The sequence below is a fragment of the Martes martes genome (genome assembly GCF_963455335.1).
Source record: "Martes martes genome assembly, chromosome: 8".
NCBI classification, from domain to species: Eukaryota; Metazoa; Chordata; class Mammalia; order Carnivora; family Mustelidae; genus Martes; species Martes martes.
The window spans coordinates 60,619,982-60,632,829 of record NC_137895.1 but is presented as its reverse complement, the minus strand read 5'-3'; the positions used below and the strand labels follow the sequence as shown (position 1 = coordinate 60,632,829).

At 34.7% G+C, this 12,848-nt stretch overlaps 1 protein-coding gene across 1 annotated transcript in view; it reads right to left on the bottom strand.

Annotated features, from left to right (window-relative positions):
• The window catches only part of PIK3C2G (phosphatidylinositol-4-phosphate 3-kinase catalytic subunit type 2 gamma), a 343,791-nt gene that overhangs the window by 230,335 nt on the left and 100,608 nt on the right, over positions 1–12,848 (bottom strand). Inside the window, exons 12-13 of the mRNA XM_080811598.1 lie at positions 11,269–11,391; positions 4,544–4,675 (exon numbers count right to left, since the gene is read on the bottom strand). Coding sequence (XP_080667724.1) covers positions 4,544–4,675; positions 11,269–11,391 — 255 coding nt within the window. The remainder of the gene's footprint in view (positions 1–4,543; positions 4,676–11,268; positions 11,392–12,848) is intronic.

Below are 12,848 nucleotides of genomic sequence, written 5' to 3'. Positions count from 1 at the left end.
TGATTAGTGGAATTAAGATGTGAAGAGAACCCATCTAAGATGGTGATCTCAGGAAGAAGATGAAAATGTTGACTTCTAATACACAGGCCAGTGGGGACCGAAGTAGTTTTGTTTTGTTTTTGTTTTTTGGGTTTTTTGTAGGTTTCTTTTTTTAATTTTTTTTATTTCTTTTCAGTGTAACGAAGTAGTTTTTATATTACTAGTGTTAGAAGGTTTATTAAGTCAATTTAACATTAAGCGAACAATTAACTACATAATGAAGAGAGGAAATGGGAAATAGTTTCCTTTGTGAAGAAAAAAACCCCACCAGACTATATCAGAACATCTGTATCCTATCTTCATTATGTAGTCTAAGTTTAACTTCTTTGATCTTCTTGGATAAAATCAGTGGTTTTCAAAGGAGTTTTCTGTTTGTTTTCATATGGCTTGATGGTTGGAGGTGCACTTTAGAAAGGTGGTAAGGAGACAGCAAATAGGTTGGATGCCAGGTTTTTAAATTCTCCCCTTCTCCCATTCCTCACCCAACAAAACACATAAACTGGTTATTACTCTTATACTCTGAGATTTTGAATTAGATGCCATTAGAAAAAGGGACACACTGCTAAATATAACATTTCAAAATACTGGTTCTGGAATATCCTTAAGTATCTGTTTGATTTCAATATTGTTTAAATTCCTATACCTAGAAAAGCCAACCCCAAATCTGTGGCACCAGAACACAAGGGCTGGTTTACCCTCTCTGGGCCCCTGGTCCTATAGCTATGAAATAAAAGATTTGAATAAAATAATTATTGTCACTTTTAGTTACAGGATGTTATGTGCATCATGGCTTGGCATTCTGGACCCAAGAATAGAAAAGACTCCAGATACAGGCAGCCAGCATGTCCATAGGATCTGATGTTATAAAACTCTTTGGGATTCTGCTGATCATAGGTCTAATAGGTTTCATACCCAAGAGTAGATTGCAGGCAAAGCTGAGGCAGAAGCTTCTTGTACGTGGTTGAGATTGTCACAATGTATTTGTGGAGCAAGGTGTGACACCTAAGGGCAAGAAGGGTGGCAGATTAAGGTAGTAACACACGTAGAGAGATTCTGGTTCTTGTTCTATTCTAGTCTGGTGACTTATAGAAAAGTCTCTAAACCTTCCTTTATCATAGAGATCTTCATCTGTAAATGAGGTATTTGTACTATTTGCACTCTGTGGGTCTCTCTTGGATAGGAAGGGTAGACAATAAGGAATTCTCATCCACAACTTTTTTTATATTTGATTTGGAGGGTATACCTGAAATGGTAAGATACAGTGGGGTCAGGGTTGGCTACATAAGCAACAATCTGAGGAGTCAAGTTGTTTTGAAATTAAGATTTGTTTTGGGTCTCTTTTGAAAATATGAAAAGATTCTAATTTTTCTGGTCTTTAACACTCCCAGAGAGCTTTGAGAATACTGATACCTGGACCCCACTGCAGACCACTTAAATCAGAATATTTGGGAACACTTGGGTTTGGGATTTATTTTAAAGTCTCCCCAGGGGAATCTATTGTTCAATGTTGAAGACTTTTGTATTGAAAGAGTTTACCACAATTTAGAAACCCTAAGTAACTCCACACTAGTTTTGAATTTAAGTAGGGAAGGTAGCTCACAGAAACTGTTGAGATGAGAAAAACCCTTTCTTATTGCAGTGCTGAGGCATTGTGAATATAAATGCAATGGAAGTTCTATCTGCAAAAGAGAGGATTATAAAACTTCTGTGGGCAAACTTTTACCTTTGTACTTTGGATGTTTTTTATAGACCTGAACGTGAATTTGTGTGCTTCAAAATGTTGAAGTTTATTTTTATTTGTAGACATTCCTGATGCAGCATAAGCGATATATCTAAGTTTAATCACCCGTGGTTCTTCTGAAAACCACTTTGGAAACGACAAAGGGATAGGAAGCCTTTAATTCGGCATATTTTCAGGTTGTGTGTAGGCTGGAAAAAATAAGGATGTAAGTGTTCGTGACAACTTCACATGGCTAGGTATGGGCAAGTCAAACTAATAAATGACAGATTTAATATGAAATGTTTATGGACAAGGGTCATTCCATGATAGGAAATGAAATTAAGTGACTTATTTGCTGTGATCTGGAAATATCTGCATCAAATAAATTGGGTTAGAATCTCTGTCACTCAGAGCAATGAACACAGTGGGAGTCATCACATTCCCTAATTGCCCTACATGATGGATTTTTGATGTCTCGAAAAGATCTGGATTTTTTTGAATTGTTTAGCCCAGGAGAGAAGCAGATTTTCTGGTTTTTATGAGAAATGATCTTTTGGAAATATATTTATAAATGCTTATCAAAGTGCTCTTTGAAGTAAGTTTTATTTTCTGATATGATGTCTCATCATCCACAATTTCAATCTCTTTCCCTTAGGAAAACACCACTTACTATCAGTCCCAGATGGTATTACTAAAGATGAGCACTCACATAAAAATGTTTACTAATGGTAAGTGATACATGACAAAACAACATGGAGGCAGTGTTTTTACTATCATAACTATCTAGAAAAAAAAGTCTTGAAGATTAGTCTGAAAGATAGATATAGTCTATGGCCATACCACCTTGAACGCACCCAATCTCATCTGAAAGACAGATATATTCCAAACTTCTTATATATTTAATGTTTATTGATTGCATGTTTTGTGCAAAGCAATAATTAGATGATAGAAGGGAATAAAATGAACTGAATTTTTTCAGAAAATAGCTAGAATTTTTATTCTACAAACATGCTAGATGTTACAAATACAGGAGTTGAAACTTTAGAGAAACTCACTCAAGAGAAGGAAGGGCACTTTGCAGAGCTGCTCCTAGTGAGAAAGTAATCAAAGTCCTTAGCCCACAAATCAGATTTTTGAAATATCTGCTAACAGCAGTAGGCATTCCTTTTAGGGCTAAACTGTTTCTTTTTTTAATTTTAATTTTAAAGTAATCTTTACACCCAAAGTGGGGCTTGAACCTATCAACTCTGGGATCAAAAGTCACCTGCTTGGGGTACCTGGATGGCTCAGTCAGTTAAGCATCCAACTCTTGATTTCAGCTCAGGTCATGATCTCATGGTCATCAGACAGAGCCCCACCTTGGCCTCCATGCTCAGTGAGGAGTCTGCTTGAGATTCTCTCTCCCTCTGCCAGTCCCCCCTGCTCACATGTTTTCTCTCTCTCTCTCTCTCTCAAATAAATAAATAAATCTTTAAAAAAAAAAAAAAAAGTCACATGCTCTGCTGATTGAACCAGCCAGGCAGCTCAGGATTAGAGAATTTCTTATAGACTTTTGAAATTTTACTTTATTCTAAATCTCCTATAGGGTTGATTTTTTTTCTAGTTCAATTTAATAAACAAACCTCCACTGATTGTCTATTTATAAGAGGTACAATGTTAGATGATAGCTATTACAAGGATAAATATATTACTGTCAACAAGAAATATACATGTGGAAATGGGTACATGAAAACAAGTAATAGAGCAACACACACACACACACACACACACATACACACGCACCAGATCAGAATTAATCCAACAAAGATGATCTTAAAGATTTATCACAATTGTTTTGATTATAATTTATTTATAGTGACTAAATTTGGGAACAAAAACAGATGAATTTTCTTAGCATTTTTATATTATTTATATTATTATATTATTACATTTTATATGTTATAAACATTCTTTATAACAATATTAAAGTAACAATATATATTCTAATTTTTGAAGGTCCTGTATTTTTTTTGCATTTTATTTTTATTTTTGTTTCTAATTTTTTTTTTCAGTGTTCCAAGATTCATTGTTTATGCACCACACCCAGTGCTCCATGCAATATGTGCCCTCCTTAATACCCAAATTCAATTATAAAGCAAGTCCTGCCATATGAAAAACAACTAAGCTGATTTATTTGAAATATTCTTTCTTTAATAGCACAGAAAACCATGTTATTGACTTTATCAAATATTCTCAGTATTAATCATTCCAAATCCTTATGGTTAAGTCAACAGTTAATTTTGCAATGGCCATTAGTTCTGACAGACTATCTGAACTCATAGTTGGTTTATTTTACTGAAAAATTTCATCTTAAAGTTACCAAATATTTTCTCCTTGGCAATAAAGATCAGCAGACCAGTTACACTATATAATTTTACTTCAGCCAGAATTCCATGACTCACATTGTTTCTAAATGACAGTATTGATCTAAGTCATTCTGAATTACTAAAGCCAGAGAAACTGGCTGGTCAGAGAAGGAAAAGCAATTGAAATTGGTCATGCCAATATTTTTTTATTATAAATGACCCAGTTGACAAGTTGAACATGAGGCCTCTTTCTAAAGCCATTTCTACATTTTTGCTTTTCAGTTCTACTTTCAATAGTCATGATTTATATTGAGCTACCTCAATTTTGGAATAAAATGTCTTCTTCTTTTTTTCATTATTCCATACACTGCAAAATAGTCATTTCCAAGGAAGTTTTTATTGATATGAGAGCTTTATTAAGAACAAATGATATACTTACTCTTTCGGAAACAATGGAAGACAAGTCCAAGCCAATAAATTGGCATTACTGGTTGCATAGACAATCCCAAACAATCTTATAGTGAGCATGGATTCCCTTGGAAGTGACTTTATTTCAAGAGGAAAATTGATCCTTAAAATAAAAGAAAAAAGGAGATTATCTACCCAGTTACCATGATATTTTCATAGATATTTTTTAATATAATGGTATGTGATATAACCAACTTTTTGAATTGAGGGATCCTTTTGAACTTTTGTGTTTGGTCTTATAAAAACGGAAATATGGCAGAAATACATAGAGTAATGAGATTGGTTATTCAATCAATGGGGATTGCTTTAATTATAATTTTGACATGTAAGCTTATTTTTTAAATTTATAATGACTTATGAATTTACTCTTTGTTAACACAGGAAAGAATGACTAACATCGTCTTAGGGAATGGGGGAAGGAAGGAAATAATTGGAAATGGGTCTTAAAGAGTAAGTTGGCTATAATTAGATGGAGATTCAGAAAAGAATACTCCAAGAAGAGGAAAGTACATAGATAAGGTCATTTGTGCATGTAGAGATTAAGTGTAGCTGAGAAATGGTGAGTAGCTCTTTATGGATAGAACGAGGGATGTGGTCAAGTTCATTGGGGAAGTTACAGAGGATGTTATTAAAAAGGTAGTTAATTGCTAGAATGCTTAAGAACTCTGTAGACCAGGCAAGGGAATTTGAGCTTTTCCTTAATGGCAAAAGGGAATATTTGAACAAGACAGTTAAAAGTATAGAGAGTTGTTTACTATTTTAAATGTGAACCATTCTGGGTAATGATGAGATCCCTAGGCATGGGGGGATGATTGCTAAAATGTAATGGACATAACAATTTCTGGATAGGTCAAGGTGAAGGAACTCCAAATACAGACTGGATGGATTGTAGATACTGGGCAAAAAAAAAGTGGCCAAGGATAGACACAGGATGGTTCACAGTGAGAAAAATTTGAATTCAGATACTGAATCCATCAATAAATAAAAGAGAATATCTAGAAGGTTACAAATGATACTATAAGGACTAGGAGGGATACACCTGGGTGACATAAGAAAAAGCTTTGACAGAAAGTTGGGAGTGTGATCTGAGGTCTCTAATGGAGGGCAGGGAGAAGGGTACCCTTCTTTCCTTTTTGGAGTCATCTCAGTTATACAGAAATGATCAGATTCTATTATAAGAATATCAAGACACGTATGGCATTTAGGAGAGATCTATTTATGAGACAAGGAAATCAAAGACATGAAGAAGCTTAGATGGGGCAATATGTTTGCTAGAAAATGAAAATGCAAGGAAGAAATGGAAAAATTGAACAGAGGTTAGCAGATAAGTGAACTTATGGGAACTGATTCATCAAGGGATGGGAAAAAGAAAACAAGTGACTGGAAGAGCAAATGGGACAGCTTATATTGTATGATATCTGATGGTATTAGGTATGAGGAGCATAAACAGAATCCACTGGCCTTGTGATTCCCAGTTGAATTTTGACATCAAATTATGTAAGCAGTAAGTAATTAGTGGAGGACTGATGATGACCAAAGCCAATGTGCAACTGGAAGGTGCTGACTGAGGCCTCAGGTAATTTTCTCATAATAGGAGTTGGCTGTCTGATCTGGATATCAGGGAGAAGTCCTTACATAAGGTGTCAAATAAGACATTGGTGACCCTCTTTTAGTGGTTGGGCAGTATCCAGCCTAAGAAATAATGAGGCATCAATTCAGCCTTGTGACCATACTGATTTTGAGGAAGTACACACCCATTTCCTCAATATGCTCTTCCCTGTGATAAAGAGCTCCAGATCCAGGATGGCAATAAAGCAGCTAACAAGAGGGAAGACAGAAGGCTTATTTTAGAGGTAAAATGAATAACTAATATTTGACTAACAGCGTATTAGTAGAATAAGACAATGAAAAATTAAAGATTAATTCTATCCTTCTAGATTATGTTATAGTAGATAACTTTAACTGACACAGAAGTATAAAATAAGGAGGAAATTGGGTTGGGGTAATATGTGCAGTTTAAGGCAAGATATAATTGATTAATAATAACTCTGAGATGTCAATATGTAAGCTGTGCAGAGAGGACAAGTCGGAAGTTTGGATCTGGGTATATTTACATTCGAATATTGGCCCTATGACAAGTAAGCCTCATTTTTTCCTTATCAACATAATGGATCAAACATTGTATAAGACAACAGGTGGCAAATTGTGGCAATACATCAACAATACATTCATTATTCAATCAATAATGTAGTAATTTATATTAGCCATTGTAGACAGATGAAATTTAATTCTAGTTAAAAGTAGGGAAGGGAAATAAAGGGAAGACTATGGTAAAGAAAATCTATTTTTTCAAGATTAGCAAAGTTTAGACTATTAAAAAATTAATTTGTTTTACATTTAGATATTCAAAAGTTTTTCTTTTCCTTCATATTCTTTCGTACTCAAAATATCCACTGAAGATAATGTAGACATACTTCTCAGCCAGGAATAAGCTCTGAAACTCAACACAAAATGTTGATGATCTTGTGGAATGCATAATAATTTCTTGAATGTTCTCTCCTTCACTTGTAATTGATTTTCTATTCGGTTTTCATATTTCTGTGCTAGAATGGAAGCTATAATTTCACTTTATTCCTCACATAATCTAGAGTATTCTTTTTCTCATTGAGTCTGGCTTCTTCAAGTATAACTTCACTTATTAGTGAGCTTTCATATCAAGAATGACAAAAATTTAATAAGTTACAGTGAATAGTTAGTGTCAATCTCCATTTTGTCATTTTTATTAATAAAAATAAATTTTTCTAGGGTAAGAACACATGCTTTCTAAATAGTTATTAATTAATTTCTCGAACACATACGGGTTTTTAAAGCCAGGATAATCTCACACTCGCTGGAAAATCTTTTTTTTTTTTTTTAACTTCTACATAGGTATCAAAAAATCAAAGGAATGAACTTTTAGACCAAAAAAAAAGTAAAAAAAAGAAGAAAAATACTTAAGGGACAAATCAATAAGTGAATTGCTTCTTTCTTTTTATGCAAGCAGCTAGCATAGACCTCAAGTTTTAACCATATATTTGCCTTACTTTGTAGTTGAAGAATGAATAAACATTAAAATTTTTCTGAAATGTTTTCTCTTTCTATATGAGAGAGTTTTCCTAAGATCAGAGTGAGTTTTTCATAGTGAAAATGGGAGATTTAATTAAGTCATATGTTTAGAACTTTCCTTTTAATACCGATGTATAGCAATAAACCATTATAAGGATTTCTGTGATGTGAAACAGGGAGCCATTTCAGGATTTTTAAACAGAATAATAACATAGCCTGACTTACATTTTAAAAGAAGTCCCTTTAGCCACTGTGTGACAAGGACTATAGAGGTACAAGAGAAGAAGGGAGACCATTACATAGCAACTATGGTAATTCAGGGGAGAGAGAATGGGGGACTAGACTAATGAAAGTGATGAGAAGTAATAGTCTGGAAATATTTTGAAGGGAGAGCCTGTAGGATTTACTGGGCATGGGATCTAAGAGGTTATTCAGGATAAAGATGTGACTTGAACAATTGGAACTGAAAAGGATCATCCAGGGTGGTTATCCATGGAAACAAGTTTGGAATGTAAGGTTACGAGTATTGTTTTAGACATGTTGAATGCATAAGTGTGGAGTTTGTGACTGACGCCTGGGTTGGTGATATAATTTTTTGGAGAAGCTGGCATATAGATGGCATTTAAAGTCATGTGATGATAAGAGAAAGCTAAAGGAGCAAAGTAAATACAACAGAAAAGAGGCGTAAGTGCTAAGACTATGATCAGTCTGGGGGAAAAAAAGAAAATAGAGAAGGAATGTCCAGTACAGGAGAAGGAAAGCAAAAAGAATATGGCAGCCAAGTGGAGAGCATATTTCAAGATAGAGGGTGAAATCAACAGTGCCAAATGCTCCTAAATAGATCATGCAAGATGAAGACTGAGAAACCAACATTAGATTTAACTATGCAGGTTACTAGTGACTCTAATGGGCAATTTCAGTGAAGCAGAGGTGATGAAAGCCTAATTTGAGCATATTTTAGAGCACAGGAACAACGACAACAACAACAACAACAAAAACAACTGAAGAAAGTGAATATATACAACTCTCTGGAAGGATTTTGCCCTAAATCAGAAGATAAAAATGGGGTGGCTGCTGATAAGAGAATGGAGTAGATTTTTTTTTTTTAAGTTAAGATGCAAGAACTACTTATAGAATATAAATACTCTGCCAAGGATTTTATATGTTTTAAGAAATAGTATAGAAATCACAGTAAAAACATCAGCTTTGGAGTGAGAGTAGGTCTGAGCACTAGTTCTGTCATTTACTCGTTGTGGGACCTAGGGAAAGTTAATTAAGCTTCAGAAGCCTCAATATTCTGATCTTTAAAAAAGGATGACAATGCCTGTTTCATATTTTTGTTGTTAAGATGAGATAATATATTTGGGGGTATATTATGATGATTGAAATATGTAGTCAAAATCTATGTCATATATTATTAAACAATAAAATTTCAATCCTTAAGTGTAGACTCTAGTAATGAAATGTATAATCAATTATAGTGTAATAGATATATGTTAATAAAATATATAAAGAATGCTACAGTCTCCTAGAAAAATAGTAAATAACTCTTTCTAATGGAAATGAAATAAAATGAAAATAATTCTAGATTGAATTCACTAACTCTACTGGGGGAAGTAAAAAATTCATAATAAAGATAACACATGTACACACCTGAAGGAGCAGAAGAAAAATATTAATGTAGTTATTAAACTATTAAAAATAGTATAGTTATTCCAAGAACACTAATGACTTTTGATTTATTTAGAGATTTTTTGGGGGTGGAGATTTTTTAAAAACCAACTTTAGATTTAGTAGGTTTTTTCTTGAATTAAATGATAGCACATATTTATCAGTTGAAAATTAGTCTGATTTTTTTAAATAGCTAAGAGTAAGTTTTAATTAAGTCAAAAGAATAATTTTAGTCATCAAGCTGATTAATAACATTTTTAAAGGATTGCTTATTACATGAAATTTATTCATTTGCCCAAGAACACATACTGAATTCTTACTCTACCGAATACTATTAATGCTGCTATGGCCAGAATGAAAAATTTTAAAAAGAAAATAAAATGACAAAAACAAAAACAAAAGATCTTTGTGTCATTTGGCAAAAGCAAACAGAAATATAAGCAAACACATTCAGTAAGGGACCATAAGAGAATAGATTGAGATTCACATCAACCAACAAAAGAGAAGCGGCCGATTATTTCTAATGCTACAAAAAAGAGTTTGCAGAGAAGGCGAAAGAGTACTTTGAAAGATAATTAGGTGGTCCCACGATGGGCAGTAAAGGCACTGTGCTCTTGACAGATGGAGGACCCTTAGCAGAGGCATGGTCTCTCAGTTTACAGTTAGGGTAAACAGATCAGATACAGAATGACTGGGTGTAGTGCCATGGAGTGGGGCTAACTTCAGAGATAAGGTGCAGGATAGGGGACAAACCACAGGATTTGTATTTTAGCTTATGAGAATTGGGGAACCACTGATGAATTTTACAAGCAGAACTCATTCTGTGCAATAGAAGAGGATTTTGTAATTGAAGATCAGGTCTTTGGTCAAAGGAATTAAGAACCTAATCAAGGAAGGGAAAATAAATGTTGTCATAGTCCTAGTGGAAGGAGGAATTGCTTTTGTATAGAAGGAACCATGGAGTTTGTAAAAATTGAAGGCCACATGTTGTTGATTGTGGTAACATTAAGATTAGGATAAGTGCTGCCATCTAACACCATCCTGAGTCCCAGAAATTTTAGCACATATTTCCCAGTGAAAAAGCACAATACTGGGGAGTCAAATCATCTTCCAAGAAAGCCAGATCTGGTAATGTGCTGATGAGACGTAAATTAGTTTTCTTCTGTTTGAGGCGGGAAGAAAACTGGATATCAGTGCAGCACTGGTGACCCCGCAGAAATGACTGAAAGCTAGTGGAGTAGTGTCATAGGAACAGCAAGGAAAAGTGGAAGTAATCATGAAATAGCCATAGATGGGGCCTATGAACACCCTGAGATTCTGAGTAAAGTAAGGACTTGAGGAGGAGGGAGGAGACAGAGGAGAGCAAGAAGGAATGAACTGTGTCAAGAAGGTACTTTTTTTCTTTTTGATTTAATAAATCTCTATAAAACGAGAAAGTAGGAGTCAATCAACCAAAATCAGGTGGTAAACTACACATGCATAGATAATTATTATCAAAAAACTTGACTGTTTAAATAAATTTACAATTGGCTTTAATGGGAAAGTGGAGATTACATGTTATTGGGCAATTTTTTCTTCATTGTTATACCTAGAATCTACTTCTCTCAACCCCAAATAGAGGGTATCTCTTATATCCACAGTCGATGAATGATTAATTATTCTTTTTTTTTCAATTCCCCTTGTTTGGTAATGTGGATTGGATGCTTGTCTAGATTTCTAAATGGACTTTTAATCTATTGAACTACATGGTCAGTTATCTATTAGTATGAGCATATTTATCACATCACTGAATCACACCAACTGGCAATATTAAAAGAAAAAAACAACACACCTTCCACTTTAAAAAAAAAAAAAGGAGAAAAAAGGAATCCTTGATCTTTATTAGATAAATGATATTGCCAAAATAAAGATTAAACTTACATTTCATTCCAGTTGACCAGGAGAAAAAACAATTTTTTGACTGGAATATTTCTGTAGCTTCTCACTTGGCACAACTTCTTTCCAGCATATGTAAGCCAACAGGAAAAAGAAAATGCTTTATAGCTTAAAAAAAAAATTGATTCAATAAGCTGAAAGCTATAAAGAGACCAGTTTTCTATATGGGTCAATTATTTTTATAGTTAAAAGTCTAATGATAAAGTTATATCTGCTTATATAAAGTATGCTTTAAAAATTACTTTAAAAATTTATGTTGGGTGACATCTGCAAGATGGTACAGCAGAAAGCCCCAGACTCTCCTTCCACCACGGAAGCACCAATTCAACCATACACAGATCAATTCCCTTTGTGAGGAATTCAGAAACAAGAAGCTCTTGAACTCCAGGTAAGTGCAAACAAGCCGCATAGAAACCAGCAGGAGAATTTGTGGCACTCCTTTTCTAGAACTCCTTCCCTGACAGAGTGCAGTATGATCAGGAGAAAACTCCCAATTCCCAGCTTTTCCCTGGGGTGGGAAAGAGAAGACTGGAACATATGTCTAGTATTCAGACTTTTTAAGAGGTTATCCAAGGGACTAAAAGGACAGAGCTAGCCCTGCCTAAATATAAATGCTGAATGGAATGGTTGCCAATGGGGACCTCTGAGAACAAATCAATAGTTTGAACTAGAACAAATTCACTTGCCACTGTGCTATCTCAGTGCAAAATGAACAGGAAAAAAAAAATCCTTAACTCAATACAAATAAACAACAACAACAACAAAAAACCCAACTTCTGGATTCTCAGTGCAAAATGAACAGGAAGAAAATTTCCCATCTCAGTGCATAATGAACAGGAAAAAGTGTTCAATTTCTGGCTTTTACTTGGGGAGAAAAAGAGTCAGAGTATGTGTCCAATGTTCTAGCTTTTTCGGTGGTAGCCTGAAAGACTGGTTTCTGTCTTACCTAATTCATAGCATGGATGGGACCTGGCATACTCAGGATACCAGGGAACAGCTGAGAACCAAAAACAGCTTGGGGTAGGGCTCCCAGCTGGCTCAGTCAATGAAGCTCAGTGTTAAGTCGGTTAAGTCTGCCTTCAGCTCAGGTCATGATCCCCCATCAGGCCCCCTGTTCAGTGGGGAGTATGCTTCTCCCTCTGCCCCTCCCTTGCTCATGCTCTCTCTCTCTCTCTCTCTCTCAAATAAATTGATAAAATCCTAAAATAATCAAAAAACAAAAACAGCTGGTGAGCTTACAGTAGCACCAACAAACTTGAAGAGCCATAGACAGATACAAGGGGGAACAAGAAATTATGAGCTCCTGAAGTAACAAGCAAAAGCTCTCTAATCAGGAATTTATACACACAAATCCAGAGAAGAGAAAAGGTTTGTAAAGCCCCAGAGTTTCTAGTTGTGCTGACTGGTGACATTCTTTCTCTGTATGAAACCAATCTATAAAGTCTGTATTTTTTCAGATGCACAGACTCCAGTACAAAGATACAAACTAGGGATACAAAGAAAGAGGGAAATATGGCTCAACAAAAGCAATAACATAAATCTCCAGAAACCAATGTTAAATAAAT